Source organism: Tursiops truncatus, chromosome 19 (genome assembly GCF_011762595.2).
Source record: "Tursiops truncatus isolate mTurTru1 chromosome 19, mTurTru1.mat.Y, whole genome shotgun sequence".
Classification (NCBI taxonomy): Eukaryota; Metazoa; Chordata; class Mammalia; order Artiodactyla; family Delphinidae; genus Tursiops; species Tursiops truncatus.
The window spans coordinates 35,854,925-35,882,219 of record NC_047052.1 but is presented as its reverse complement, the minus strand read 5'-3'; the positions used below and the strand labels follow the sequence as shown (position 1 = coordinate 35,882,219).

General features: G+C 37.4%; 2 protein-coding genes across 7 annotated transcripts in view; one reads left to right on the top strand and one right to left on the bottom strand.

Annotated features, from left to right (window-relative positions):
• Positions 1-23,599, bottom strand: part of ITFG1 (integrin alpha FG-GAP repeat containing 1) — a 236,288-nt gene extending 212,689 nt beyond the window's left edge. For 2 of the 4 annotated variants that reach the window (XM_073795662.1, XM_033845062.2), the window contains exons 1-5: positions 23,220-23,598; positions 21,488-21,560; positions 16,094-16,239; positions 14,890-14,947; positions 13,604-13,678 (exon numbers count right to left, since the gene is read on the bottom strand). In XM_073795662.1, the coding sequence (XP_073651763.1) occupies positions 13,604-13,678; positions 14,890-14,947; positions 16,094-16,239; positions 21,488-21,560; positions 23,220-23,427 (560 nt within the window). In that variant the 5' untranslated portion in view covers positions 23,428-23,598. Of the gene's footprint in view, positions 1-13,603; positions 13,679-14,889; positions 14,948-16,093; positions 16,240-21,487; positions 21,561-23,219 lie in introns of all 4 variants that reach the window. The other 2 variants (XM_033845061.2, XM_033845060.2) reach the window with 2 other exon arrangements.
• A 53-nt stretch (positions 23,600-23,652) lies between these two features.
• Positions 23,653-27,295, top strand: part of PHKB (phosphorylase kinase regulatory subunit beta) — a 193,756-nt gene continuing 190,113 nt past the window's right edge. Inside the window, exons 1-2 of one of the 3 annotated variants that reach the window (XM_073795660.1) lie at positions 23,653-23,803; positions 26,012-26,124. In XM_073795660.1, the coding sequence (XP_073651761.1) occupies positions 26,070-26,124 (55 nt within the window). In that variant the 5' untranslated portion in view covers positions 23,653-23,803; positions 26,012-26,069. The remainder of the gene's footprint in view (positions 23,804-26,011; positions 26,125-27,295) is intronic. The other 2 variants (XM_033845059.2, XM_033845058.2) reach the window with 2 other exon arrangements.

Sequence of the window (27,295 nt, the reverse complement as noted above, 5' to 3'; positions counted from 1 at the left end):
ATAGGGAGGGTGGGAGGGAGACGCAAAAGGGAGGGCATATGGGGATATATGTATATGTATAGCTGATGCACTTTGTTATACAGCAGAAACTAATACAACATTGTAAAGCAATTATACTCCAACAAAGATGTTAAAAAAAAAAAGAATTGAAAACAGGTATTCAAACAAATACTGGTACATGAATGCTCTTAGCAGCAGTATTCACAATAACCCAAATATCTACCAATGGATGAATGAATAAACAAAATGTCATATACCCATACAATGAAAATATTATTCAGTCATAAAATAACTGGAGTACCGATACATGATACAATATGGATGGATCTTTAAAATATTATTCTATGTGAAAGAAGCCAGACTCAAAAAGTCACATCTTGTATGATTTCATTTATATGAAATACCCATAATAGGAAAATCCTAGAGACAGAAAGAAGATTAGTGGCTACCAAGTGCAGGGGTAGAGGGGAAAGGGAGAGTGACTGCTTAATGGGTACAGGGTTTCCTTTCGGAGAGATGAAAAGTCACTGGAACTAGGTGATGGTTGCACAATGTTGTAAATGTTCTAAATCTCACTAAAGTGTACACAATGATGGTTAATTTTAATAATGTTATGCAAATTTTATCTCACTAAAAAAACCAACAGTACTAAGTTTTCACACATCCTTCATTTAGTTACTCCTAATGTTAACATCTAATATAACCATAGTGCATTTGTCAAAATCAGGAAGGTCATACTGGTAAACTATTAGGAACTACAGAAAGAAGAGCAAGTTTAAATAAAATCATCTCCCCACAATTCCTCACTAGTGAAGAACACTCCAGTGTCAAAGGCATTCCTATTTATTAAGGCCCTACTTAAATCAGCTTCCTCCAAAAGGCCTTTACTCCTCTCTCACTGTTTCACCATTATACTTTTCTCTAGTAATAGCACTTTAGTTTGCATTATAGTTACTTGAGGAACTGTTTCTCTGAGAGTGTATCCTAGGTACCCTGACTCATAGATATTTGTATCTACAATGCCTAACCAGGACCTGGCTCCCAAATACTGGCTGAACTGAATTGTAGTCTTAAGTAGCATCTCCTATTCTTCTCTACTTCTAATTAGAATTTGCTATTTTTTTCACAGTATTATGTTCCAGTCCAATATGGAAGCATAGATATGTCATCTCCAAAGAGCAATTAAAGGCTAATTAAGTCTAAGTTAACTGTCAACACAGTATCCAATTGAGTAGACAGCAAACAAGGTTCACCTGTGAATTTAGTTTTGCAGTGTTTGGAAAGTGGGAAGAAACAATTGACTAATTTGTTATTAGTAGGTGGATTCTGGAAAAAAGAATAAGCATTCAACAGGAGAAAATTTTCTCTATGCAAAGGGTTCTACAAACAGTAACTTCTTCCCAGTAACCTTCTTCTACATTCTTTTTAGCACATATTGGGCCTCATCTATAACCTAAACAAGACACTAAAAACCAAACCAAGCAGTATTCCTACAACTTGATTGTATTACTTTAACTAAAACCCCATAATATAGGGCTATGATAATAAGAAAATATTAATACACATTGAAAAGTTATATTTAGCATTTGTTGTATGGTAATTCAATACCAAGCATTCATGTCATGTTTTTCTTTCATACTACACAAGGTCAGAAATGCTTAAAATAATTTCAATTAAGTCCAATTTAATAATCATTGGTTCACTTCTCTTTAAGATATGCCATTTATTCATCAGTTCTTTAAATTCTAAGCATTAAAGTATTTTTAATTACATACAAAATAATCAGGCTCAGGCTAGAGATCCTACGACAAGTTTGACATAAAGTCATTTCAGAAGAGTTTCGCATGTTCCCAACAAATTTGTAATTATATGCTGAAAATGAATTAAAAAAACACAAACTTTTACACAGTTGAGCTCCATGAGGTTAATCGTGTGGCTGTCTTTAATTACTATGCTAGTAGTTACTGATCTAATTTCCCATATTTTTTTACAGGTTTGCTTTGAAACAAGTTTAGCTAGAATTTTGGAAAACCTCAACTAACTTGTGACATTTTGTCTTAGGAACTATTTAACAAAACGTACATTTCAAATGAAGAATCTAGAACAGCGATAAAGCAAAAGTCATAAAGTAGCAGACTATGGGTCAAATTCAGCATAAAATGTGTTTTATTTGACCTACACATTGTTTAAAAAAGTTTGAATTCAGAGGTAAAACAAATTAAAAATCAGATTTCAAATAAAAATCAGGATTTCCAACTTCTCTTGAAATATCAGAAGGTCTGGCAAGCAACTGGCCCTGTTCACACAGAGCTAGAGTCTCCAGGCAGGTCAACTCTGAAGCTTCCCAAAGTGTTCACTCACTTCGTTTTCCTTCTGGGCCCCATCGGACACTTTAGTTTGCAACTCATAATAAAATATTAATTGTAATATTGCTACCTTGAACATTTCAAATTAATATTTAAGTTCTTCATAGTATTTTAAGTTTTACACTTGTTGCCTATACTCTGATATTTTACAGTAATATCTCTTAAAAGGCAGTTAGCAGATTCTTATAGTTTATTTTATATACAGTGTCTATTTACCATTCTGATGACTACCAAAGGTGGGCGGAGAAAGAGCTTTTGATTCTTTCATGGTACATTTTAAGATGACTGACAACTTAAGTTGCCTAAGATAATTAAATTGTTTAAAAACTTAAATAGGTGAAAATAAAATTCATTTCTCCTTCTGCCTTTAATGTTGCTCTTTATACACAACATAGTTTTTCAGTAAGAAGCAGACACCATATTTTTCAAGCAACTATACCCATATAAACTATAATTTCCTTAACTCCATTTGAATGCCAAGGTCACAGACGTTAACTGCTCTGATGACAAAAGAAGAAACAGCAGAGATGAAAAAGTGGGCAGTTCTGAGTCATGTTGAATCTGTTGACATTTCTTGACCTCTGTAGAAAATTCCAATTACTAGTTTGTCCCCAACAGGAAACATAATTATGTCAAGGTGTTCTAATTTGTAGGCATCATCATCTTTAATCTCAAAGAACAGCATTTATCAAAGGATGAATTTAAATGTAATTAATGTCAACTGTAGCTTTTAGTTGCCTATTACGGTAACTGCTCTTAGAAATGACTGCTAATCCACTCACTTTTCAATGATCAGCCTACAATGAGTTGTCATATATTTAAGATACCCAGGTAAGGGACTTCCCTGGTGGTGCAGTGGTTAAGAATCCACCTGCCAATGCTGGGGACAAGAGTTCAATCCCTGGTCTGGCAAGATCCCACATGCCATGGACCAACTAAGCCTGTGCGCCACAACCACTGAGCCTGCGCTCTAGAGCCCGTGAGCCACAACCACTGAGCCCGTGTGCCACAACTACTGAAGCCCAGGTATCTGGAGCCTGTGCTTCGTGACAAGAGAAGCCACCACATTGAGAAGCCTGCACACTGCAATGAAGAGTAGCCCCCGCTCGACACAACTAGAGAAAGCTCGCGCACGGCAACGAAGACCCAACGCAGCCAAAAATAATTGATTAATTAATTAATTTAAAAAACAACAACAACAACAACATTCATGTAATACAACTGAACTATTAAAAAAAAAAAAGATACCCAGGTAAAAGCAGTTACTAGGAGACAGGTCTAGCGTGAAGATGGGTCTAGCATGCTTCTCTAAGCCGCCTAGTCCAGTGACCTTGAAAACTTTTGTTCCAATAGACTCTTAAAAGAATTTACAAAAACTATCTCTTAATACCTAGAAGTTCATTTCTAAGAAAGTAATATAAATATTTTCAACGTTTTAAATAGCTACAAAAGCATGTAATCTTTAAACCTATTAGAATTACTGGGTTTTTTTTTTCTTTTTTTGCGGTATGTGGGCCTCTCACTGTTGTGGCCTCTCCCGTTGTGGAGCACAGGCTCCGGACGCGCAGGCTCAGTGGCCATGGCTCATGGGCCCAGCCGCTCCGCGGCATGTGGGATCCTCCCAGACCAGGGCATGAACCCATGTCCCCTGCATCGGCAGGTGGACTCTCAACCACTGCGCCACCAGGGAAGCCCCTAATTACTGATATTTTAAAATAAAATGATTACTCTAATTAATGGAACAGAATAGGGAGCCCAGAAATAAACCCACACACTTATAGTCAATCTATGACAGTGGAGGCAACAATATACAATGGAGAAAAGACAGTCTCTTCAATAAGTGGTGCTGGGAAAACTGAACAGCTACACGTAAAACAATGAAATCAGAACATACTCTAACACCATATACAAAAATAAACTCTAAATGGATTACAGACCTAAATGTAAGACTAGATACTATAAAACTCCTAGAGGAAAACATAGGCAGAGCACTCTTTGACATAAATTGCAGCAATATTCTTTTGGATCCATTTCCTAAAGCAAAGGAAATAAAAGCAAAAAATAAACAAATGAGATGTAATTAAAACTTAAGAGCTTTTGCACAGCAAAGGAAACCACTGACAAAATGAAAAGACAACCTACTGAATTGAAGAAAATATTTGCAAATGATATGACTGATAAGGGATTAATATCCAACATATATGAACAGCTCATATAAATAACTCAACATCAAAAAAACAACCAACACAATTAAAAAATGGGCAGAAGAACTGAATAGACATTTTTCCAAAGAGAAAATGCAGATGGCCAACAGGCGCATGGAAAGATGCTAAACCTGGCTAATTATCAGGGAAATGTAAATCAAAACCATAATGAGATATGACCTCATATCTGTCAGAATGGCTATCATCAAAAAGAACACAAATAACAAATGTTGGTGAGGATGTAGATCGTACACTGTTGGTAGGAATGTATATTGGTATAGCCACTGTGGAAAACAGTATGGAGGTTTCTCAAATAATAAAAACAGAGCTACCATATGATCCAGCAATTGCACTCCTAGGTATATATATCTAAAACAAAAACACTAATTCAAAAAGATATGTTCATAGCAGCATTATTTATGAAAGCCAAGATATGCAAGCAACCTAAGTATCTAACAGCAGATGAATAAAAAAGATGTGATATATATATGTGTGTGTGTAATACACACACACACACACACACACACACATACATACACACAATGGAATATTACTTGGCCATAAAAAAGAATGAAATTTTGCCATCTGCAGCAACATGGATGGACTTGAAGGGCATTATGCTAGGTGAAATAAGTCAGACAGAGAAAGATAAAAACTATATGATATCACTTGTATATGGAATCTAAAAAAAACAACAAACATGTGAATATAACATAAAGGAAGCAGGCTCAAAGGTATAATACAGAACAAACTAGTGGTTACCAGTGGGAGAGGGAAGGAGGAGGGGCAATATAGGGGCAGGGGAGTAAGAGGTACAAACTATTAAACAAGGATATATTGTACAACACAGGGAATAGAGTCAATATTTTACAATAACTATAAATGGCATATAAACCTTAAAAGCTGTAAATCACTATATTGTCCACCTGTCACCTTTATAATATTTTATAGCAACTATACTTCAATAAAAAAATTAAAATGATTACTCTTAAAAATGTACTCAGTAGAATATAGATACCATACTGATTATTATCCACCATCATCCACATACACCCACAAACCACATAAAAAAGCTCTTCTTCTCTTTATCCTTGGACTTGTACTTCTATTCTATTTCTGTTATAGAACTTTATCATGATGTAAAATGTTTTTATATCTGGTCTTTTTATGTCTCCAAAGAAATGTATATCTTCAAATTGGTATTTAAATTGGCTTTATGCATCCAGATGTTTTAAAAAAAAATCTCTTTGAGGTTGAGTTTTTTTTTTTTTTGAGGTCGAGTTATTTTAACTACTACTGTACACCTGATGAAAAAGCTTTGATAGCTTATTAAATCAAAGGTAAAATTTCATTGGAAATGCATTTTTTGAAGAAATGAATGGAGCTTTAAAATATATTAGTTTACTTGCCTTTAGACTAGCATGACACTGCTAGAATGAAACAGGATTCAGTGTCAAGTCTACTCCTTTTCTTCATCTTTATAGATACAGATGCTAAGAAATCTTGTTCATATATGTTCATTAAAATCTCCATGGAAATTTAATATTAATATTAATTTTTAGGTATGATAAATACATTGTAATTATGTATTTTAAAAACATCCTTATTTTTTAGAGATATATACTTAAATATTTATGGATTAAAAATGTCTGGGGAGGGAGTTAGAGAGAGAAATGAAGGAAAAGTTGTGAATAAAATAAGACTGGCCAAGAGTTGCTAACTGTAGCTGCATGACAGGTGTATTATATGCAAATTCATTGTCCTATTTGCTCTACCTTTGCATATGTTTAAATTTTTCCATAATGAAAGTTAAAAAAAAAAGAATTTAGAGCTGCTGATTTAGCTCATTCAATTTATGTAAAATGCCTGGTATATAATCCAATTAGCAAAGCCAGTCCTCACTGTCAAACCAATCTCCAAATGAAAGTTATTTTCTGTCAGAAAGAGTTTGACCTCATTTTTTCAATTCAAATAAATTTGTTAACATGTGTTTCAAGGAACATTACAAAAAGTACTGAGAAAAGTACAGATTATATATTGTAGGAAAGATTACTAAAAGCAGTCAAAATTAAGGTAATTTTGATAAAATTGATTTATCTATTTTCATAAAATAAGTTATAAAGACAAGATAGTAAAGCAACATGCTGTTTCTCTTTAGTGAACTTAAAGCATTGCAATGTAAAGTACAGCTAAAATAATTTATAATACAATAAGTATGATAAAAGACATAACAGTCCATTAAATGTATGTGAATACTGACTCTGGTATCTAGCTTTCGGAGTAAATAAAAACAGATTACAAAAATGAGAAATCACACAATTTCTTTCTTATTTCTTTAGACATACCAAAGTTTTCCCTATGACTTTAATAAATGAGAAAGGTATATACTACAAAAAATTATTTGGCTCAGGAGCCAGCATGTAAATTTATTTTCTATTAATAGGAGAAAGAAAATAGTAAACATTTCATAAGACAAGATAAAATATTTGACTTTAAATGGAATTTTCTTGATATGATTTGATAAAGTAGGTATTAGCTACATTACAGAAAAATGCATACCAAATATAAAAGAAATTATGTAAAGGTTTTATCCATAGGTTTGGTAGTCCTTGAGAACATTCTGGTCACATCTGAAACAATCACTGGCATGATCCAAAACTACATAGGCATGAAAAGTACCTTCCTTCCATTTAATTACGTGTCTTAGGGATAGAGTACTAAGAAGAGCTAAAAGGTCTGCTTTGCTGAATTTGGTGTTTCTTACGGATGCTCTGTGCTGTGCTCTCCCAGGACCCTCTCTCAATAATTACAGATTCTTTGACAGTAGTCAGGGAATGCAGGAGGCAAAGTCATTAAACAAAAACTGTCATTACTCCCACAACCCCACTCTAGCACATCTGAATTTAGAACATATCAATGTGGATCAAAATGCTTTTTGCTACCAAGCTTCATCTGAAGAGAAATAGGAAGAAGAAATAGGAGAAGAGGAAGAACTGGAAATTCTATTAGTTTAGTATACCTGTGTTTCGTGCTGTACGGGTTTTTACTCCCCAGGAAACGTATAATTAGTGAGATTTAGGACGGGTAAAGAACATGGCATTCTTATATGAAGGAGGAGAAAGTTATAGTGAAAATAGGTACGTTTTCAGGCTCATCAATTTTAGGTAGGAGTACCTATGAAACCTGAGGATCTAGTTGCTTAAATGATCTGTGTTTGCATATTCCTTTGCAAGTCTTTACCTATGGTAAAGTAAATAAACACAGCCTACCATGCTGTGTATCCAAAGATGACCACATTATTTCCCATCCCACATGCTCTTTTACATTTCAGTTAAGCCACGCTCACATCTAGAGGTAGAGTACATAATCCTCAAATTCCCTAGAATATTAGCTAATTCTTTGAATAGAATGCCACAGAAGTGATGCTGTTTAACTGCCAGGACCAAGCCTTAAACAGATCTCCAGCTTCTGTCTATACTCTTGTATTGCTTCTTCTTGGAAAACAACCACTATGCTATGAGGAAGTCTAAGTTAACCATGTTGGAGAACCACCAAAGGCCCTCTGTGACTATAACAATGGTAATGGCTATACAGAGTTGAAGGCAGGAACAAAGGCTTTACAATTTGGAAGACCAAGATTCAAATCCCAGATCTACCATTTATTTACATTGCAAGCTTACAGTGGTCACTTAACCTTTGAATTAGCTGGCTCCTTGACAGCGCCTCTTGAACTACACAGCTACCTGTTGTGGGAAAAATATGAGACAACTGATGGAAACTGCCAACCCCAGAGTTACTAAGTAGATATTTTAAAAAGCAAATAGGCTTGTTTAAGATTCTCTTTCATCTCATCCTTCCCCATCCAACCCTGAGCCTCACAGAGGACAATAAGCTGTGCAATCCTCAGTTATGCCTCTTCAGGAGGGGCATGGTGAGGAGTGCAACACATGAGAGAAGAGTGGGAAAAGAAGCATGGCTGAAGAACAGAGTTACATTGGTAAATACTTGATGGGTTATTCACTCACTCTTGGGCCTCTATTAGAATTCAAAGGTATGGGTCAGACCAGATAAATCTTAAGGACCTCTTAGAAATAGCACCTTATGTTCATAAGAGAAAATGTGGCGATCTCTTTCAGCCATATCCTTACTTTGTCCAAATGTTCCTACCTCCACAGGGTGTGCAACAGTGATATTACACCTGAGAGACGGCCCTAGCAGCACTGGCTCCTAGGGCAGGAAGACAGAAGAGTAGGCAGTCTGAGGAGAAGCATAGGCCCCCATCTCTACTCAGGACTACTATGGAACTCAGGAACTCATGCAGCTCAGAGCCTAGGCCTCCAGACTGTTAAAAATCAAGTATTTGTAGGGCATTTTCAATAGAATATACATTTTTAAAACATACAATAGGACTCTAATGAAAGAGAACTTAACCTGTATTTTCAGGAATTATAAATTATTTTGATTCATTTTACCCTAAATTGAAATGATAATATAGACCAAGCTTACTCAAAGTCTGCTCTATACACATAGCTTCTCTAACTGTGCTTGTTTGTTTTTCTTTTTCTAATTTTTATTGTGGTAAAATATATATAACATAGAAGTTACCATCTTAACCATTTTTAAGTGTACAGTTCATTGGTATTCTATGCTTGTCTTTTTGGTTTTTTTTTTTTTTTTGTGGTACGCGGGCCTCTCACTGTTGTGGCCTCTCCCGTTGTGGAGCACAGGCTCAGGACGCGCAGGCTCAGCGGCCATGGCTCACGGGCCTAGCCACTCCGCGGCATGTGGGATCTTCCCGGACCAGGGCCCGAACCCGTGTCCCCTGCATCAGCAGGCAGACTCTCAACCAGTGCGCCACCAGGGAAGCCCTCTATGCTTGTTTTAAAATGGACTTTTTTCAATACATGCAAATCGTAATAAAATAAAACAAAATGGTTTCCTCTCAAAGAAGGAAACAAAATTTTGATATATGCTAATAGAAATATGTTGAATTCAAAACACTTTTAAATATCATCAATATTAATGATGAACAATTACCGTTGAACTTACTTGCACAAAAACTCAAAAGAAGCTCTCTTTCTAAATGATTACTACAAAGAAAACATATCTAAAAAATTGTAAAATTTAACTAAAAGTAAAGTGAGTAAATTTTGAGAATAACCTCTTAAATTCACTTAGAAACAATCAAAAGTTCACTTACATACAACACTGCCAACCAGAACATAAAACAAAGCAGTAAAATAAATCACCAGGGAATCAAGTGTCATTTAATTGACTCCCCAAAAGCTTCTGGTGGGACTCCAGGAAATAAAAGTATGGATCCTTGAATAATAAGTCACTTGAAATAATCACAGCATATACAATTCTAAGTTATCTGCTAAAGCTTTCACTATTTCTGTGGCTTAATTTTGAAAAGAAAAGGTTTAGGCGAGAAACGAGAGAATCAATGAATTTATCTCCAATAGCAAAGTTTCTTTAGGAAAAGAGAAAAGTTATAAAACTGATGCTCTGTTTCTATGGAAATACCAATAAAAAACTTATTTCTTAAGTCCTAATAGATTCCTTTAAACAACAATGCTCAAAATACAAATGGTGTATAAGGTGAGAAAGGGAGGGGCTTGCTAGGGGAATTCTAAGAAAATATGAATCATCTCAAAGCTACCTTTTTCTGTTAAGACTATGAGTACTAATGCTGACTATAAAGTTAAAAGCTGTCCTGATGATTATTTGGTTTTCTTTTGTGTTATAAATCTCTTAATTTTCATATTTTTTCTAAATAGATTTAAATGACAAATATCATTATTTCATTAAGATAAATATTTGCAAAATTTTCTGTAATGCACCAGCAAACAAACAAATCAGCAGTAAAAATGAAGGGTGATTTAATAAATCAGTCATTGGTTATAATGTAAGAAGATTACATAGAAAAACAGGGATTTATTCCTTCTGAATTGAGATTAAATACCTATATTTAAATAGAAGATAGTTTTTTCTGCTAATGGAGGAAAAATATCCACTCACATAAATAAGTTAAAAATGGCTGCTTTCAGTGCCATCAATATTCCATTCAAAATATTCATGCAAATGTTTGTGAAGTAAATGGAGTATGGCAAAAGTGCTTGTTTGTCACATACCTGGATTAATATTCCCAGGTATACAACTTCGGCCTGACCCAGTAATGTGTTTGAACTCAGTATATGAGTCACAGAAAATATGAACAGACCAACATTACATTTGGCTTTGATTAACATTACAGGTACAAGTGTTTTCACGTCAATACTAAAAACAATATCCTGAATGCTTATGCAACATCAGTTTCAAATACCCTTTTACAGAAAATGCTCATTAACGATAACCTCATCACTGCAAAAGCTGCTCTAACACTTAATAGCTAGGTGTTATTTCTAAGTAATGTGGCACATTATTACATTATTTCAAGTCATTATAAAGTGAGGTGGAGGCGCAAACTGAATCCTCACCTTTGTACATTTAACACACTTCAATTATCTCTGGCACCTCAGCAGAGGTTTAGCACCCTTCCTGTCCCTATCAGATAACCCCCACAGTACCAATTAAAAGGGATTCTTCTACCTATCACTGTTTCCAGCTTAGGCTGACCATCTGCACCCTTACTCCAGCCAAACTGATGTTAGTTTTACCTGTGGGCAATCTCCTGTTTCCATGCCTGTATTGGGCCACTTACAGCCATGGGCTTTCCCGCATAATCCCATGGGAGCATTTAGCATTCTATTTAAAGACCATTGCAAAATTTCCCATAAAATTAAGGTGCTAGCCAAATTTAATTAAATTTAAGATAACCTTGGGTCTGGCATAAATGAGCATAACAGTTAAGTTGCAAAAGTTGGTTAGATTCCTTAATAGATAAGACTGGGCTGCCAATCATTAGTCATGCAAATGGTCCAAAATGTCAATACTAATGGCTTTTTCACTTATACATCTAATCATATACCTGTAACATAAAACTGATATGGCAAAATACATTTTTCTTATTTTAGTAACATATTAATGCTTGTCCCCATAGAGACATATTCAGCTTTCTGTTGTCTGAATAATAACGCAAGCAATAGTCATCCTAACAATGTTCTTGACAAAAATTCTTTTCTGTCAATTTTTATAACTTCATTTTAAAAGTTGTCAGGACAAAGGTAACAGGATAAATCTTGGATACAAACTTGTTACCTATAATATGGTTAGCTACTATTGTTTAATCTGTAACTGAAGTTTAAATGAGAAATATAAAATAGTAGAGAATTACTCCAGTATACTATAGTATGCCAGAGAATAATGTATAAAAAATAAAAGTGAATATATCTTTAGGCAGAATAAGTTTTTTTTTTTTTTTTTTTTTTTTTGCGGTACGCAGGCCTCTCACTGTTGTGGCCTCTCCCGCTGCGGAGCACAGGCTCCGGACGCGCAGGCTCAGTGGCCATGGCTCACGGGCCTAGCCGCTCCACGGCATGTGGGATCTTCCCGGACCGGGGCACGAACCCGTGTCCCCTGCATCAGGAGGCGGACTCTCAACCAGTGTGCCACCAGGGAAGCCCCAGAATAAGTTTTTAAAGAAGCATCAGAGGAAAAAAAATCTAACATAGAATTCAGAACAAATAAATAAGCTATGACATTATCACACAATATCTAGTAGTTTTTACTTTTTCAATTATCTACAACAGCTGTTTCATAAGTCTAAATTTCCAAAGGTCAAACCACATCACATTAAAAATATTCCAAGTATTTCTTTCACTAAAATGGAGATTACCATGAAATAAACAAGGCCAGAAGTCACCATCACATTCTCAATCACATGTCTACCCAAGACAAACAAGCAGGGCTTGCTATGGTAGGAGTCACCTGTGCCTTCCCCTAGCCCACCCACACTCAGTTCCTCCCAGACAAAGCCGCAAAGGCAAAGCAAGATCTCCATCCAGCTGGTCTCTAAAGCAGGGTTCTCTTCCAGGTATTTTTCAAAGTTTGAGGAAAAAACAGGTTTCTCATTAAAGATTCACAGCAAGTCTTTCAAAGGTCACTATGACTAGCATAAAAATACTCATATTCTTTATGGAAAACTTTTAAGAAAAAGTGATAGGAAATGTAACAGTTTCACCTCAGAATAGCTCACATTTTGATAATTTACTTGTCTTTGTGCCTGTGCATCACATTTCAGAAACTAATCATAAAAATACATTACGTCTCCAAAACACAGAGGGAAAATTCATTAGATTTATAGTGCCTGGGAAGACAGATTGATAAAGGTGGTTCTCTGCACTTGCTGGAAAGTCAAAAAAATAAATAAATGTGTTCTGTACTCTTAAAATGTTTGCCTTATCAAATACAGAAAAAATTAACCAAGTTGAAGGTATCTCATGAAAAGTATCTTGCTATCATGAATTCTTGTGTTAGGAAGGCAGTTCTATTTAAAGCTAGAGGAATTATAATGGAGATCTTTGAAATGCAAGATTCCAGGCAGTTTTCCCTAAGAATGGCATTCTTGGATAATAAGAGAATCCTAGCATACAAACGGATCAAGGATAGAGTATATATGGAAAAGTCTCCAGAGCTTAGAGAAGGAATGTTTATATTTTCAGGCAATTATTAATTGCTCATTGAACAGAAGGAACAAGGCTTATCAATGAACATCTGGGAGCTAACATGACTAAGGTAGAGAATTCAATCAAGACAGCAGCTATACATACTATTTAAATTAAATCTTTCCATTTCTAAAAACATCCAATGAACCAATATTTAAATGGGGACTTGCAAAGTTTGTATCTCTAATTTCCAGAGGGATAAAAGGATTAAACTGGCTCTACACAGAAACCAGTCGCAGATCAAATCCACAGTGTTTGAGAAAGCTTATATGTTGACCAAATGTCCTTTTAAAAATCTTAAACAAGGATTTCCAATGAGCTGGGGTTTTTTCCCCCAATGGTTAAAGCAATCCGTTCACATAGATACACAGTCCCTCCAACAACAACATGTACAATTAATTACATGGATATAATAATATTTACTCACCCTCCTAATAGTATTTGTGGCTGGTTGGATTCATTTGTGATACCAAATATATCAGGAATTAAATCGGCATTGAAGCTAAAAAGAAAACATTAAAAACATTAAGCAGCCATTTTATTAAATTCTCACTTCTAATTTAGTTTAAAAAGAAAAACAAACTTTGGGGAGGTGTGGTAGACATACAACAGTCAGTATCTGTTGCAATCAATGGAATGTCAGATGTGACGTGTTTCACTCTGAGGCCAAAGTGTTTAATTTTCGTTATTGGACCCTCCAGTCATCTTGGCAATGAGAAGAACATGACGGTACAGCTCCACAGACGATGAGGCCCGTAAGACACTCTGAGAGCTGGCAAAAGAGCCTATCACTGACCCACACTGGACCTGCAGTGTGAGCAAGAAATAAACTTTTGTTGTGAGATTTTGGTGTTGTCTGTAACCTCTACATAGCCTAGCCTGTCTCTGAGTGATAAGGAGACTGTTATTTCAGAATCATGACCCTCCTTATTTAGTCAGATAGGCTTAGGAGAAATAACCCACAAAAGTAATCCCTAGTTGGTATAAAAATTTATACTAGCCACTGAATATTGTAACAACAATGAAAAACACCCAATTATAAAAAAAATCAAGCTGCGCACCTTTAAAAAGATTAATCCGTGAATTAAAGTTCAGACTTCTAATGGTTACTGACCTATGATGTATGACTATGATTTTAATAACTGTACAAAAGGCAGCACTGGAAACAAGAATGTGGCTATACATTGTTTACTCCCCGAAATGATATCTACATCATTACCAGAATCCTAACAGAAATCTGGATTAACTTTATCCTGGTACATGAGTCTACTTTGAGGAGATAAATGATAATACTAAGGAAGAGTTGTGAAAAGGACAAAGTTTCTCCTTAATACAAAAATCTTTCTAGGTCTCTAGAGGAAATCCTCTACCCTTCGTATCTGTCAATCAAGCACTAACAGTTTTATCCAAAAACAGTTTTCTTAGTTGAGTAACGACACGGCTAGGATCAACAAAGATCCATCATGGACACATTCAAAGCTTTTAAAACAAAACCAAAAAGACAAATCTCTCCCTCTTTGCAAAATAATGAATTTCACCTTTCTCTTTCTTCCATCATGGCAAATACATATATAATTGAGAGGACAGGCCCCTATCAGCTTTAAATGGAGAATGAATTTAGAGTCAATACAACTTAGCAAAGTAGTTTCCTATGTGAAAGATTTTATGTTTGTAAGTTTAAAATCATTCAAAGGGAAGCAAGCACATACTTACTCCATAATTAATGGTTCATCCTGAAAAGTCCTATTGAGTATGGTCATATTGCAAGGATCTGTTAAAAAAAAAAAGAAAATATATAAATGAAAAGGCATTTTATAACACATTATTTCTGATATTTGCACTTAGGGAAAAATACTCTTTCATTCTTTTCAAAATTCAGCTCTAATTAATTCCAACTATTAGCATTAATGAGACACTATAAATCTAACTTAAATGGACATCAAGTTTGTAAAGATATATTGGGAGAGTTTATTCTACAGTGAAGACCAGCATTACAATAACTTCCTTTTGAGTCTTCATTCTGAAAATCTCTTAGATGAGTCTTCTTTGTATACAGTTTAGCAGTAGAGCAGTTGACAATTAAGGTTTTGAAATAAAGAACCCAATACATGCAAAACTACTAGACTCTAAAACGTCCATGCCCTCCTCTCCTCCTTTCTTCAGTCTGGCTCCATGAACAAAGTTGTCCATTTAGGTATAATTAATTGGCTTTTCAGATAAGACTTGAAGATTTGTGGGTAGATAAGGTAGACTGACTCTCAACCTTTACTCTAAACTTTTTGTGCTTTCCTGTACTGGGGAGACTAGAAACCAAAAATAGCATTTCTCAGATATCCTTGCATTTAAGATTCTAAATAAAATGTAAGCCTTGCTAATTAGATATGGTGAGTTTTCCAAGGCAGGAATGAGGTGAAGGCTGTGTTTCTGCCATTTCTGTCTTAATGTCTGATCACTGAATTGTAAGTACTAAGAGGGAGGGTGCATGGCATCCATTTTGCTGGTGAGCAAGTGTCATTCTGGCACCTGCTGTGCAACTTGCCACTTTCTGATGGTAAAAAGGCAGTAGCTTCTTTGAAGGCTTTGAGGATTGTTCCTGAAAGTTCAACCTCGTGTGTGTTCTTTAGCCATCACAATAACTCTGTAAAGCATAAAAAACCTTTAATAAATTCTCTCTTCCTTAAGCTAACAGAGTAGATTTTGTTCCCTGGAACTGACTGCAGACCAGTTCTAGGCTGAAAAAGAAGAACCAGAAAACAGTCTTTTAAAGAAGTTTTTAGAGACAATTACTGACACTCAAGAACTGCATTTTTGAACTGATTTCTGAACATTATTTTTGTTACACTGACCTAAGAATACCAGGCATATTTCTCCTTTAATATCCAGTGATAAATATTAAAAACTCTTAAAACAAATTCACCTAAGGTTTGATTCTGTCCCCAGAAGATAATAGCTCCTAATTCACCGTTGGCGTGATTTTTGGGAAGATATGTCAGAAGAACATCCATTTGTGAATCTCCATCATAATCCCCCGGGACTACACTTGTTATCAATGTACTGTGATTCCTAAAAGAAACAAACATTTTAATAAACAAACATTCTGGTAGAGCTATAATAGAAAAGTACACTTCTATATTTATACCATACAAAAATATTTTCAATGCAAAATTTAAAAATTCACAGAACTGATTAATTACATTCTGTTCTTTAATAGCTAATCATCCTTCATGTATGTAGCCCTCTTTGGTCTATGAAAGAATTCAGGATGGATGCAGAGGGTTTTAAGAAACAAGAAAAAGTTGAAATATTTATTAAGAGGAAGCACAGTTTTATGTTCAAGCATTGGCTTAATCCTTTCACCTAGTTCTTTTGTCAAAGATACCAGGACATATGGATGGTGTTTATACGAATGGAGGCTCAAAGGACTTCCCTGGCGGTCTAGTGGTTAAGACTCTGGGCTTCCAATGAGGGGGTGGGGGTCAGGTCCCTGGTCGGGGAACTGTAGTAGCACAGTGCGACCAAAAAAAAAAACAAAAACAACATAAATGGAGGCTCATTATCAATTGCTAAAGCACTGAGGGTATCACTGTCATTTTATAAAAGATATTATCTATAGATTACTTAATTTTAGATTTTAATGCAGATTTGAAATTTACAGTGAAAACTTGTCATTTTATTTCAAGATGTGCAATGAAAAATAAGTTCTTTTTGACCAAACCTGGCAATACACTATCAAAACATACATACCTAATTCTACATTTTTAATAATAAAATATTCTAAAATGGTTTACATTAACCTTGAAAACTTAACAAAACATTCTGGAGTCTTGTCCTAATGCTGTCTGAGTGACCCAATCAAAAAATAGGCCTTAAATTCAATTTACATTTAATTCTACTTAAGAACAAACAGCAAGACAGTAAGTTTCCAAACAGCCTATGGATAATTATTTTCTAAATGGCATCAAGAATGTAAAAATATATATAATAGGTTTTACTTAAAGTGAAAATGAGGAAAATACTGACAAGGGTAAGATTAAGAAAAACAACCAACATAATAGCTTTATTTTAATTCAGCTACTTACTATGTCTCAGATATTACATCAAGTACTTAATAGCTATTAGCTGATAATCTCCATCACCTGAAATAGGTATCGTAATTCTCACTGAACAGACCAGGAAACTGAGGTTGAAGTAGCTTTCATTGTTAAACAGCTAGTTAAATGGAATAGCTGGAATTCAAATTCAGTTGGGTTGGCCTCTATAATTGATCCTCACTATGATAAAATATTTTTTGTAATGTCAGTTTCCTCAAAGAATTCCAACAATGCTTTAACCTTTCCATGAAAAATAGCTGGTCTTTAAAAATGATGATATAGCAACTGCACGTGCTACTATGTAGCAAGCTGCATCTAAGTGTATACCTCTGTATGTGTACCTGTGTATGTACGCATGTGCAGTCATACATATGCTGCACATACCTGGCAGTAATACTTGTTCAAATAAATTAATGATTTGGGGTCAAAAGGTACCTTGAAATAGTCAGTAATATATTACAAAGGACTAGATGGGAACTTAACCTGATCAGGTTTTATTCCTAAAATTGCCCTTCTTTATGGTTGTAAAAATAGGAATTAGAACTTTACAAAATAACAGACTGACACACGAATTTATCTCTTCTTCTTTAGAACCTACTTCTAGGTTCTAAAGAACCTAGAAGAATGAAGAAGAATCTTCTTCATTTAGAACCTACTAAATGATACGGAATTTTTTTTTTAAAAAAAGCATAACCCTCAAAGACAAAGAGATCATGAAAGGATCTGCCTTAGCAGGGCAAGGAAACTACAGTTGACCCTTGAAGAACACGTGGGGTTAGAGGCACTGACCACTTGCAGTTGAAAATCCATAGCTGGTATAACTTTATACTTGGTCCTCCACATCCTTGGTTCTACATTCACAGATTCAACCAACTGGGGATAGTGTAGTACTGCAGTATGTATTTAGTGAAAAAAAATCTGTATGTAAGTGGACCTATGCAGTTCAGACCCACGTCGTTCAATGGTCAACTGTATAAGCTGAAGTGCTTGGAGAAAAGGCTCAAGAAGCTTTTTGCCCTGAAAAACCTCTGAAAGGCTCAGAATTTGGAGTCATCTGAAATAGCAGAAGACAAAAGTAAGGTGTAAGGCTGAAAACACCTTTTCTGTGATGGTCCCTTCTCCTTCTTGCTCAGCATGCCAACAACCAAGTAGTTTTCAGGCATTAGACATGTAAGTTACAGGAGAGGGTAAGATATTGGCCTTACGCTAAAAACAGGGAGTTAATGGAAAGTATACAAAGGAACAGTTTGGCCCTTGCCCTCAACTCTGCCAAATTCCTAGGATGCCAGTCAGCCAGGAACATATCCACAGGGCAGGAGACAGGAGGTAAATCCCATTATGCAGAGTTTCCAATTAGCTCTTTAGTACCTTATTCTTGATATAGTATAACAAAGAGTTACCTGCCTTTTAAAGAAAACTATGAGTATTAAAGAGAGCCAAAACAAATACTAATAAGGAATCTGAAAAAAACAGAGATAACAGAGGAAACAAAAGAAAACTTCAAAACCACACTTGAAGACATAAGAAAATACATCCATTAAAAAAAAAAAAAGAACAGCATGCTAAGAGAAAAGAATAATAAGAGAACAAAGAAAACTTCTTGGAGATAAAAAGAAAACATGACAGCTAACATAAAACTATTCAATAGAAGGCCGAAGATAAAATTAAGAAAACTTCCCACGGGGGAAAAAAACACAAAATGACAAAAACACAAATGAAATAAATAAATAAAAATAAAGGATGGAGTTAGGCAGTCCAATAACCAACTAGTAGGAATTCCTGAAAGAGAAAACAAAAAAAATAATCAGAGAAATAACATAAGAACATTTCAAAAAGGTCCCAAGTATAGAAGCCTCTAGCTTGAAGGGAGGCTAGAATAATGAATGAAAAATAGTCTACACCAAGACATATTATGAAATTTCAGAGAACAGGGATAAAGAAGAGACCCTAATAGCTTCAAAAATTAAAAATAAGTCATATTTGAAGGATTACGAAAAAGAATAGCAATGGATTTAAAACCTGCAGCCGATGAAGCTAGAAGACTACAGGCCAATCAAAGAGTGAGTAGAAAAAGGTTTTGGAAATGGAGGGACACCCTTTCTCAGGAATTTCTTGAAGGATACACTCCAGTGAAGTAAATGAAGAAGCAAAGAACAAAATGGCACAGGATCCAAGAGACAGGGATCAAACAAAGAATGACAAAGGGAAAGTCTCCAAACAGTAACTCTGCAGAAGTCCTAGAGAATGAATTCAGATTGGGGAGGAGTGCAGAGGACTCAATGGGAGAAAGAAAAAGCACAACAGGTATATGGCAGGTATGATGGAACATCTGCAAAGAAATTAAGGATAGGTACACAGAAAACAGTGCAATTTATTTTTTAAAAAACAATCATTTACTCTTGCAGGGAAAAACCATAGAGAAATGAAATACTGTATACTGCTTGGCTCTGAAGTACACATAATCTACATGGCCAGAATTTATACAATGATTACTGACCAAGCTAAAATATGATATAACTATATGGAGATGGAGCCAATTTAAAGATGCTAAATCTTTGTCTATGCTAACAAAAAATCCAAGAGATGAAGATGGTAACTCAAGAAATTAAAGTATAAAAACTTATTTTAGAATATGGAAATAAACATCAGAAGAAACAGCTCAAAGTTTTAAAAGTGGTTGCATTTGAGAGAGGAACAGGGGAGAGGGGGAAGAAAACAGTGAAGGACAGTTAATTTTTCAAAACTATACTAAATAAATACAAGAGTTTCTAACTTTTATAAGTATATAAAACAACATTACATTAATCAAAAGAAAAATTAACTGGGATTTTTAAAAAACTCAGTGGAATCCAAGTCTTTAATAGCCCACAAATTCCTTAACTTTTAATCTTCCATGAAAAACCACTTCTAGGCAGTTCATTTCTTGGATGTAGTATTTATCAATTTCTGTTCCCTCCCCACTCCAAGCATGCTGACATCCAGTATCAAGGAACATTTCTCAAAAGGGATAATCTGTTTATCCATCTGTAACTTTCCCCTCAACGCCTCAATGTTCTAACTCAAGGCCAATTTTTTTTTACATATGTCTGAGTTTAAGTTAAATATTGTAGCATCTGAGCACTCATTACCCAATATGGGGACTTCTTAAACTTTTTGCACAGTTTCCAAGTAATCTCTGATCTTTCTACATACCAATTCATCCTGCACATGGTTAACGAGTAAATCAAATCAATTTAAAATACCGTTTTCACCACCTCTCCTTTAAACAAGAACCTGTAATGATTCCCCACTTTTCTCGGGATTGAGGTCAATTCTTTCTGATACTTATGAAGGTTCCTAGTCTGCCCTGATCTCATCTTCCTAGTCCATAACTTTCCAAAGTATACCCTCCACTTCTGTCAGGCAAATCTTTCCACCTCCTCTTCACAACCTGCTGTGTTTACTACCATCTCTTGTTAATGCTGTGTCCTGAAACTTGAAAGCCCTCACCTAAATTTTACTTATCTTAAGGTCAAGCATAAGTCCCATAACTTTCTAGAAGCTGCCACTTTAGCCTGCACTGACTCATCTCTTCCTCCAGACAGTGATCAATCCTTGCTTCTTATAGTTTCAAAACTGTGTTGGCTCACTATCGATGATGGTCACTGTGCTTCATGCAATGCCAGTCATATAAAAAAAACATAACTATTATTTGAACATTTAAAAAATTCAGTTTGATTTGAATTTCCTCAAAATCAACCTGAGTCACCTAGCAGTCACCACCTATCAGTCAATAAATGAAAAATTAGAACAGAGTTCATTGACCCCAGTGCAAACTCCTCCCTCAGACCACCAAGGACAAAGTTGATCTGATGAGCCTGTGACTGAGCTGCTCTCACAGGCACACTCAGGATGAGGGACAATCCACTCAGGATGAGGGACAATCCCCAAGACATTCAAGAAAACATATCAGATTGCAAGGGACTGAAAGGTGTTTATGTAGGAACAGACCCGGTTCCACTCAAAATTATTTATTTATTTTTTAAAGCAAATCATTTTTAAACTTTGGTATGCTCACTAATTTTCCTAACAAATTACTTGCTTCATACCTCATAACTAGTGATTTTGTACCACAACACCACTTCAGAGTAAAATTGATTTCAAAGACAATCCAACTAGTTACTGCATATCTATTATTACACTAATGACTGTTTTACAGAAACAAATACATTTGTACTTACTTCAAGGATACCTTTACTTTGGGTTTAAAATAGGGTGCGTTCTGGTCTGCCAAAAAGACGATTAAATCATTTCCTAAAAGAAGCGAGTATACATTAGAAAAATGATTCCCAGTGAAACATACGATTAGTGGTTACAAGAAGCTTTCTGGGCACTGTTTTCAATAAGAAAACTTATTTTACTCCAGTTCGTCTGCCCTCTCAAGGTTGGTCCTATTAGACTAATGGAATGGAGATTCCTAACAGTATATCACAAATTCAATATTCAAAGCAGCAGGGAAACTAGAAGGATGAACAAGGAAAAATGTAGTTGGTCAAGGCAAATTGAAGCCAATGGCTTCTGCCAGGAGTCAGACTGATTGACTTAAAGGAAGCATATAAAGAATATGCTTTATAACTATACTACGTGTTAAGTCTTGTCTTCCTCAAACCTAACAACTCAGCCTCTTATAAGGCTGTTTAGTCCATTGCACAGATGCATCACACCAAGGACACAGAAACTCCTACTGTGGGTATCTGACTAGTAACTAGGACATGATGTCATAGTTAAGCAGAAAAAGCTGCATCATCCAAGACTACCCTCTTGTGTCTCCTACAGAACCATCCCCCAGGTTGATGCATTTCTGGAGTTCAATGAGCACTCATTGGATCAGATTTTTGAAATTGTTTAGTCAAACACAGGGCATCTTTAAAGGGGAGAATCTCTGTCTCCAGTTTGGGTTGAGTGGCTATAGGTTAGGCAGTATACACCCTTCTCAAGGTCCACAAGAGGCTCTGGAGTCCTGACAAGGACTCCAAGAGATCTGGGCCAAGATCTTGTCAGTCAAACTCTATGAGTGCTTCACTTCCTTCTTTCACAGCCTTGACCTTAAACAGTGCCTGCTTTGTGGGTACTAGAGAATACTAAGACCCTCTAATGCCCATTGTCAGCATCAAGATTTACAAAAAAAAGTTTGTTTAGTGATGGTTAAAGCCAAGAACTCCCAAGAACCTCAAGCTGGAAAAGAAAACAGAGATTTGGAAGACTAGGGTGGTGGCCAAAGCAAGGAAGTCTTTTGCACACAAAAGACTAGGGCAGCCCAGAAGGGAGAAAAACCTGCAGTTTGAGAACCCTTTTCCAAGGAGACACTGGGTTTATTAGTAGTGCCTGTGAAATACTTGTAAGAATTGGGGAGTGTTTAGGCCCTTGGGAAGGAACAGTAGTTTCCAAGAAAGCTGGGACCCTGACAAAGGGAGGGGAGGGTGAACAAGGTAACTGAAGAGGGAGGGAGAAGTCCTCTATGAGAGGAAATTGTCAAGTCGCACGTTTTCCAGTTCATCAAAGGGGAAGGGAGACTGGAGGAAATACAGCAGACAGGAATGAAGGGACCTTGGGAGGGAACGTAAAGGCAAGCTACAAAGACTACTGGGAATCAGGAAGGACTTTGCAAGGTGATTCCATGAGAAGGGCGGGGTGCGTGAGTGACGGCCGCGGTCGTCTCAGGAAAAAAACCCAAAAAAAACCGGGGTGTTTCCAGTGCTTGCGGGGGTGGATCAAACGGTGGAGGGGTCAGGCCAGGACCTGGGTTTGGAAAAGATGGGAAAAAAAGGCAAGCTGCAAGGATGCTGGAAATAAAGGGGGAGAGGGCTGGGAGAGAAGGGCCGGGAAATGCAGGAGGACCGGGAATCCGGGCAAGGGGTGTGGGGAACACTGGGAGGGGCACGCGAACAGAGGGAGGGCCGGGCAAGCACTGACTTTCCCGCAGCACGAAGAGGTCCGTCTGCTTGTCAGAGTTGAGGTCTCCGAAGGCCGCCAGGGTGCCCCAGGCCTCGGCCCCAAAGAGCTCGGCCGTGACGTTGTGCAGTGCCCGCGCCGGGACAGGCCCGACTCCCAGCAGCGCGAGGCCCCCAAGCAGCGGCGCCAGCAACACCCAGGAGCCCAGCAGCCGGCCTGCCGCCGCCATGGCAGCCCCTCGGCCCCCGCCCGCCGGCCCACTGCTGCGCTTGACGGCAGCCGGAAAGCACCGTGCCGCCGGCCGAGAGAGAAAGAGCGTAGCCCAGACGCCCGTACGACCGCGGCCAGGCCCCGTCTCACTCTCCCGTAGGGCTGCCCCACTGACGCTCGGGAGACCGCGAAGCTAGGTTGAAGCTCGCCCTCGCGCTCACTTCCGGCCGGTGCGCCTCCCGACAGTGTCGCGCGGGGGGGCGGGGCCGGCCGGGAGGAGCTGACAGGCGGCCCCGGGGGCGGTGGCCAAGACGGCGGCCGGAGCGCCATGGCGGGGCTCGTGGCCGAAGTGAGTTGGAAGCTCTTGGAGCGAAGAGCCCGGAACAAGCGCTCAGGTTTGGCTGGCTGGGGCGCCACCCCTTTCCCCCGCACCGTAGAGGGTACTTCCCCTCAAGAGCCTTGGGCAGGAGGCAGATGGGGGTCCTGGAATGAACCTGTGCCCGCGTGTTTCCCCTTAGAAAGCAGACGGTGGTCCCTGACTTCCTCTTGATGTCTTTCCCCATTAGGTGGTGGTCCCACCTTTGCTCCGTTTTGCTTCCCCAACTATATTTCGTGTGTGTTCCCTCTCGAAAAGTAGTGGTGGTGCCGACTTCTCCTGGAGTCTTCTTAGAAATCAGGCGGTGGCCACATTCCCGGGAGTCCCCTCCCTGTCTGTATTCCTCCCCTCATTTTTACATATGACTAGGGTCTGGTCCTAGAAAACTGGCGGCTGCTTGTTGCCTTATTTCGTATCTCCTTTTCACATTACAAGTTCCGAGATCTAGCCAGTTATCTATGTGGCAGAAATTGAGGGAGACCGGGCCTCAGGCCACGAAGGGGGTCACGGTGAGCATAGCTAGGACTCAGAAGGAAGTGGGCCCCTTCCCTGGGCAAGTGGCCCCAGGACGCCTAGTTCCCAGTTGTGGCTCCCAAACCCGAGGCCACCTAGGTCAGAAGACGCTGCGCAGGCAGTTATAGTAGTTACAGTGTCCTGAGCTGACTTGTTCAAATTGCAGAGTCACATTTTGAAGTTAGCACTTGTGGCTGATAACTCATCTGACAGCCAGGATTGAAACTTCTCTTATTCCTGGCTGGCTGGATGTAATCTCGAGCTAAAAAGTGTTCCTGTAAACAGGAAAGATGGTGGAATGACAAGTCTTCATCTAAGAATCTTCCCTTTTGAAGGCTTGTTGTTACTATATAAATTAGTGTTGGGAGATGATAATGTCAAAGTCGATAATCTGATAACATTGAAAGACATAGTCCTAGGAAAACTAATTATGCATTTGCATTGGTATTAAGGGTTTTGTTTTTTTCCCCTCAGCTAATACTACCCCATTATATTTTGGCTTTTCCCATTCATGAAGTTCTTAGTTGTTGTGCAGACAACAGAGTTCTTAGCAGTCTTTTTTTTTTTTTTTTTTTTGAAGAAAGTAATTTCATAAATCATACAGGAGAAATCCACCCAATCTTTGTTGCTTATTCCATTCTGTTTTCAAAACCTTAAAAATAGTTGTGCACTTATTTACTTAGGGTTATAGCAAAACTACCATATGAGAGAATTTTTCAAAAACTAGTCCTTAGTACATTTTAGTGTTAGTACAGTTACTTAGAATAGTCACGTCTATTTCTGTTTCACACTTTTCCTCAAACTTTTTGTGTCATACTGAAGTATTGAGTTGACCACTAACAGTGAGTCTATCTGGGCTATAAAAAGGGTTATTGAGTTGATAATTTCCTGTCAAAGAGAATAACTGGAGTTTTCTTACAGGAAACTGAGCTCTACCCTCAACATATACTTTTACAGCATTTCTCTTTTCCTCTAATAAACGAATAGGGTTTATTTTCTTCTCCAGTCTTAATTTCCTCTGAACTGCATGTCATAACAGTAAGCTTTGAAAACCTACCTTCTCTTTCTTTACTGAGAAAAAAAAATCAAATTTTATGTAACTATTGTTGAATGCAGTCACTTAAATCCAGTTTCATGTACAAGGTAGTTGAGTGTATTGTATAAATATGGGATGTTCCTATATGTTTACATCATAACAATAAAAGAGATACCATTTGAAGTCATCCCTCCAAATTAGTTGAGGTTTCAGATTCTTCTGATAGCTGTGACGTGTAGACTATAAACTTTCTTTAGTGAATCATTGACTTCCTGTGTCATTAAAAGCAATCACCCTGATTCTGTTTGTTACTTTTAGAGGAGTATATAAAGTGAGTTTTGTTTGAAACTTGGACTAACCTGACTATGATATAGATGCCACTGCAAGGTTCTGAGCATTGTTACATAGTAGCATAATCACTTCACTGCTCAATAGAGCTACTGGATGCTACTCTTATGTGATGTTTAATAAGTGGCCATTATATATTTCCTGCCTCATCCATATAAGCAAATGTAACTTATCAAAGCAAAGAAAATCAAATTTTCAAGTCATAAAAGAGAAAATAAAATTATAATGAACCTCAATTATTGCCTTTGTTGCACACCGCATCATGTTAATAACTGCTCACACTGCTTTCAATTAATCTAATGCTGATTGCTTCTAACCTTCACTAAACAGTTTTGAAAATTGCTATAGTTTAGCCTGCGATGCTTATGATTAGAGTCAACAATTTGAAATGGCCAGCTCACCTGATGCAGTCGTCTCTTCTCCACCAGCTTTCTTAAGGTCTGGTAAGTGTGTAGACCCCAAAAGGGTCACTTGGTAATTTTAAATAACTTTGTTTCTGAAGGTTGATGTCACCATATGATATTATTTTGGTTTTATTTCCTCTTTGGTGGGCCCAAGCCTGAGCACCATTTCTGTTATTGTTGGGCCTAAGTTTGCACTGTATGGTGAATGTAGTCTGTGGTGTGAGAAGCATGAGAAATGCAGAGTGGAGCCCCTGTCTTGACACTAGCTCTGTTTGACCAGGGGCAATTCCTCAGTATCTGGGAGCCTTAATTATCACCTGGGTAGTTAAAACGCTTCTTCAATAATTTTTGTCTTTTTGCATAACAGAGTAACTCTTATAAAGTAGAAAAATTTGGTCAGCGTCCCAATTATTTTCTCTTCATCAACTCCTTGTGAAGTAGATATTTTTATATGTATTTTCATAGACAGGAAAGGGAAGCCCACAGAGATGAAGCAAGTTGCCCCAGGTTCTGAGACTATTATGTTTCAAGGCCATGTGCTTTGCCTTTCATCCCATGGCTTCCTGGTGTAAGGGCTGGAGGAGGTGTTGGTGCAGTGACTGTCAGGTTGGTGAGACCCTTTGCAAGCTGGATGAAAGCTGTGGAATTGCTCTCCAGATGAGTGCCCTGGGTCTTGAAAACAATTTGGAAGAAGTCCATGCATCCAGGAAAGACCATATATGGATTCCCATTAGGAACACAGGCCTTTGAATGTATCTGGAAGAGAAGGGCTTTGTTCAGTGGCCATAGAGCTGAAATGAAGACTGAAGTCTTTACAGCTTTTTTCTGTGGGTTGTGACCCACCTTGGGCCATTTAAAACCTGTTTTGTGTGTGAACACTGGGAAAAGCCTCTTGGCAAGAGGCTGCTTTGTCTTTAGTGTGCCTTAAGCAGAATATTCAAGCCTCAGGACTCATTACTGTGAGATGACTCAATCAAAACAGTGACAGTGAAAAATTCTTTCTTTTTGGTTTCACCATAGCCTTTCAGAGGTGGTTCCCCTTCCGTTTATTTCCATTTGTATTTCAAGCCCTGTTTTGGCAAGATGGAGGGGAAAAATCTTGAAGAAAAGAAATAGGAAATAGCTTACGGAAGAGTCACAAACAGGAGAAAACAAAGCTTATACTTTAAGAAACAATAATGATCCATGTCTTTAGTTGTCATCTGCCAAA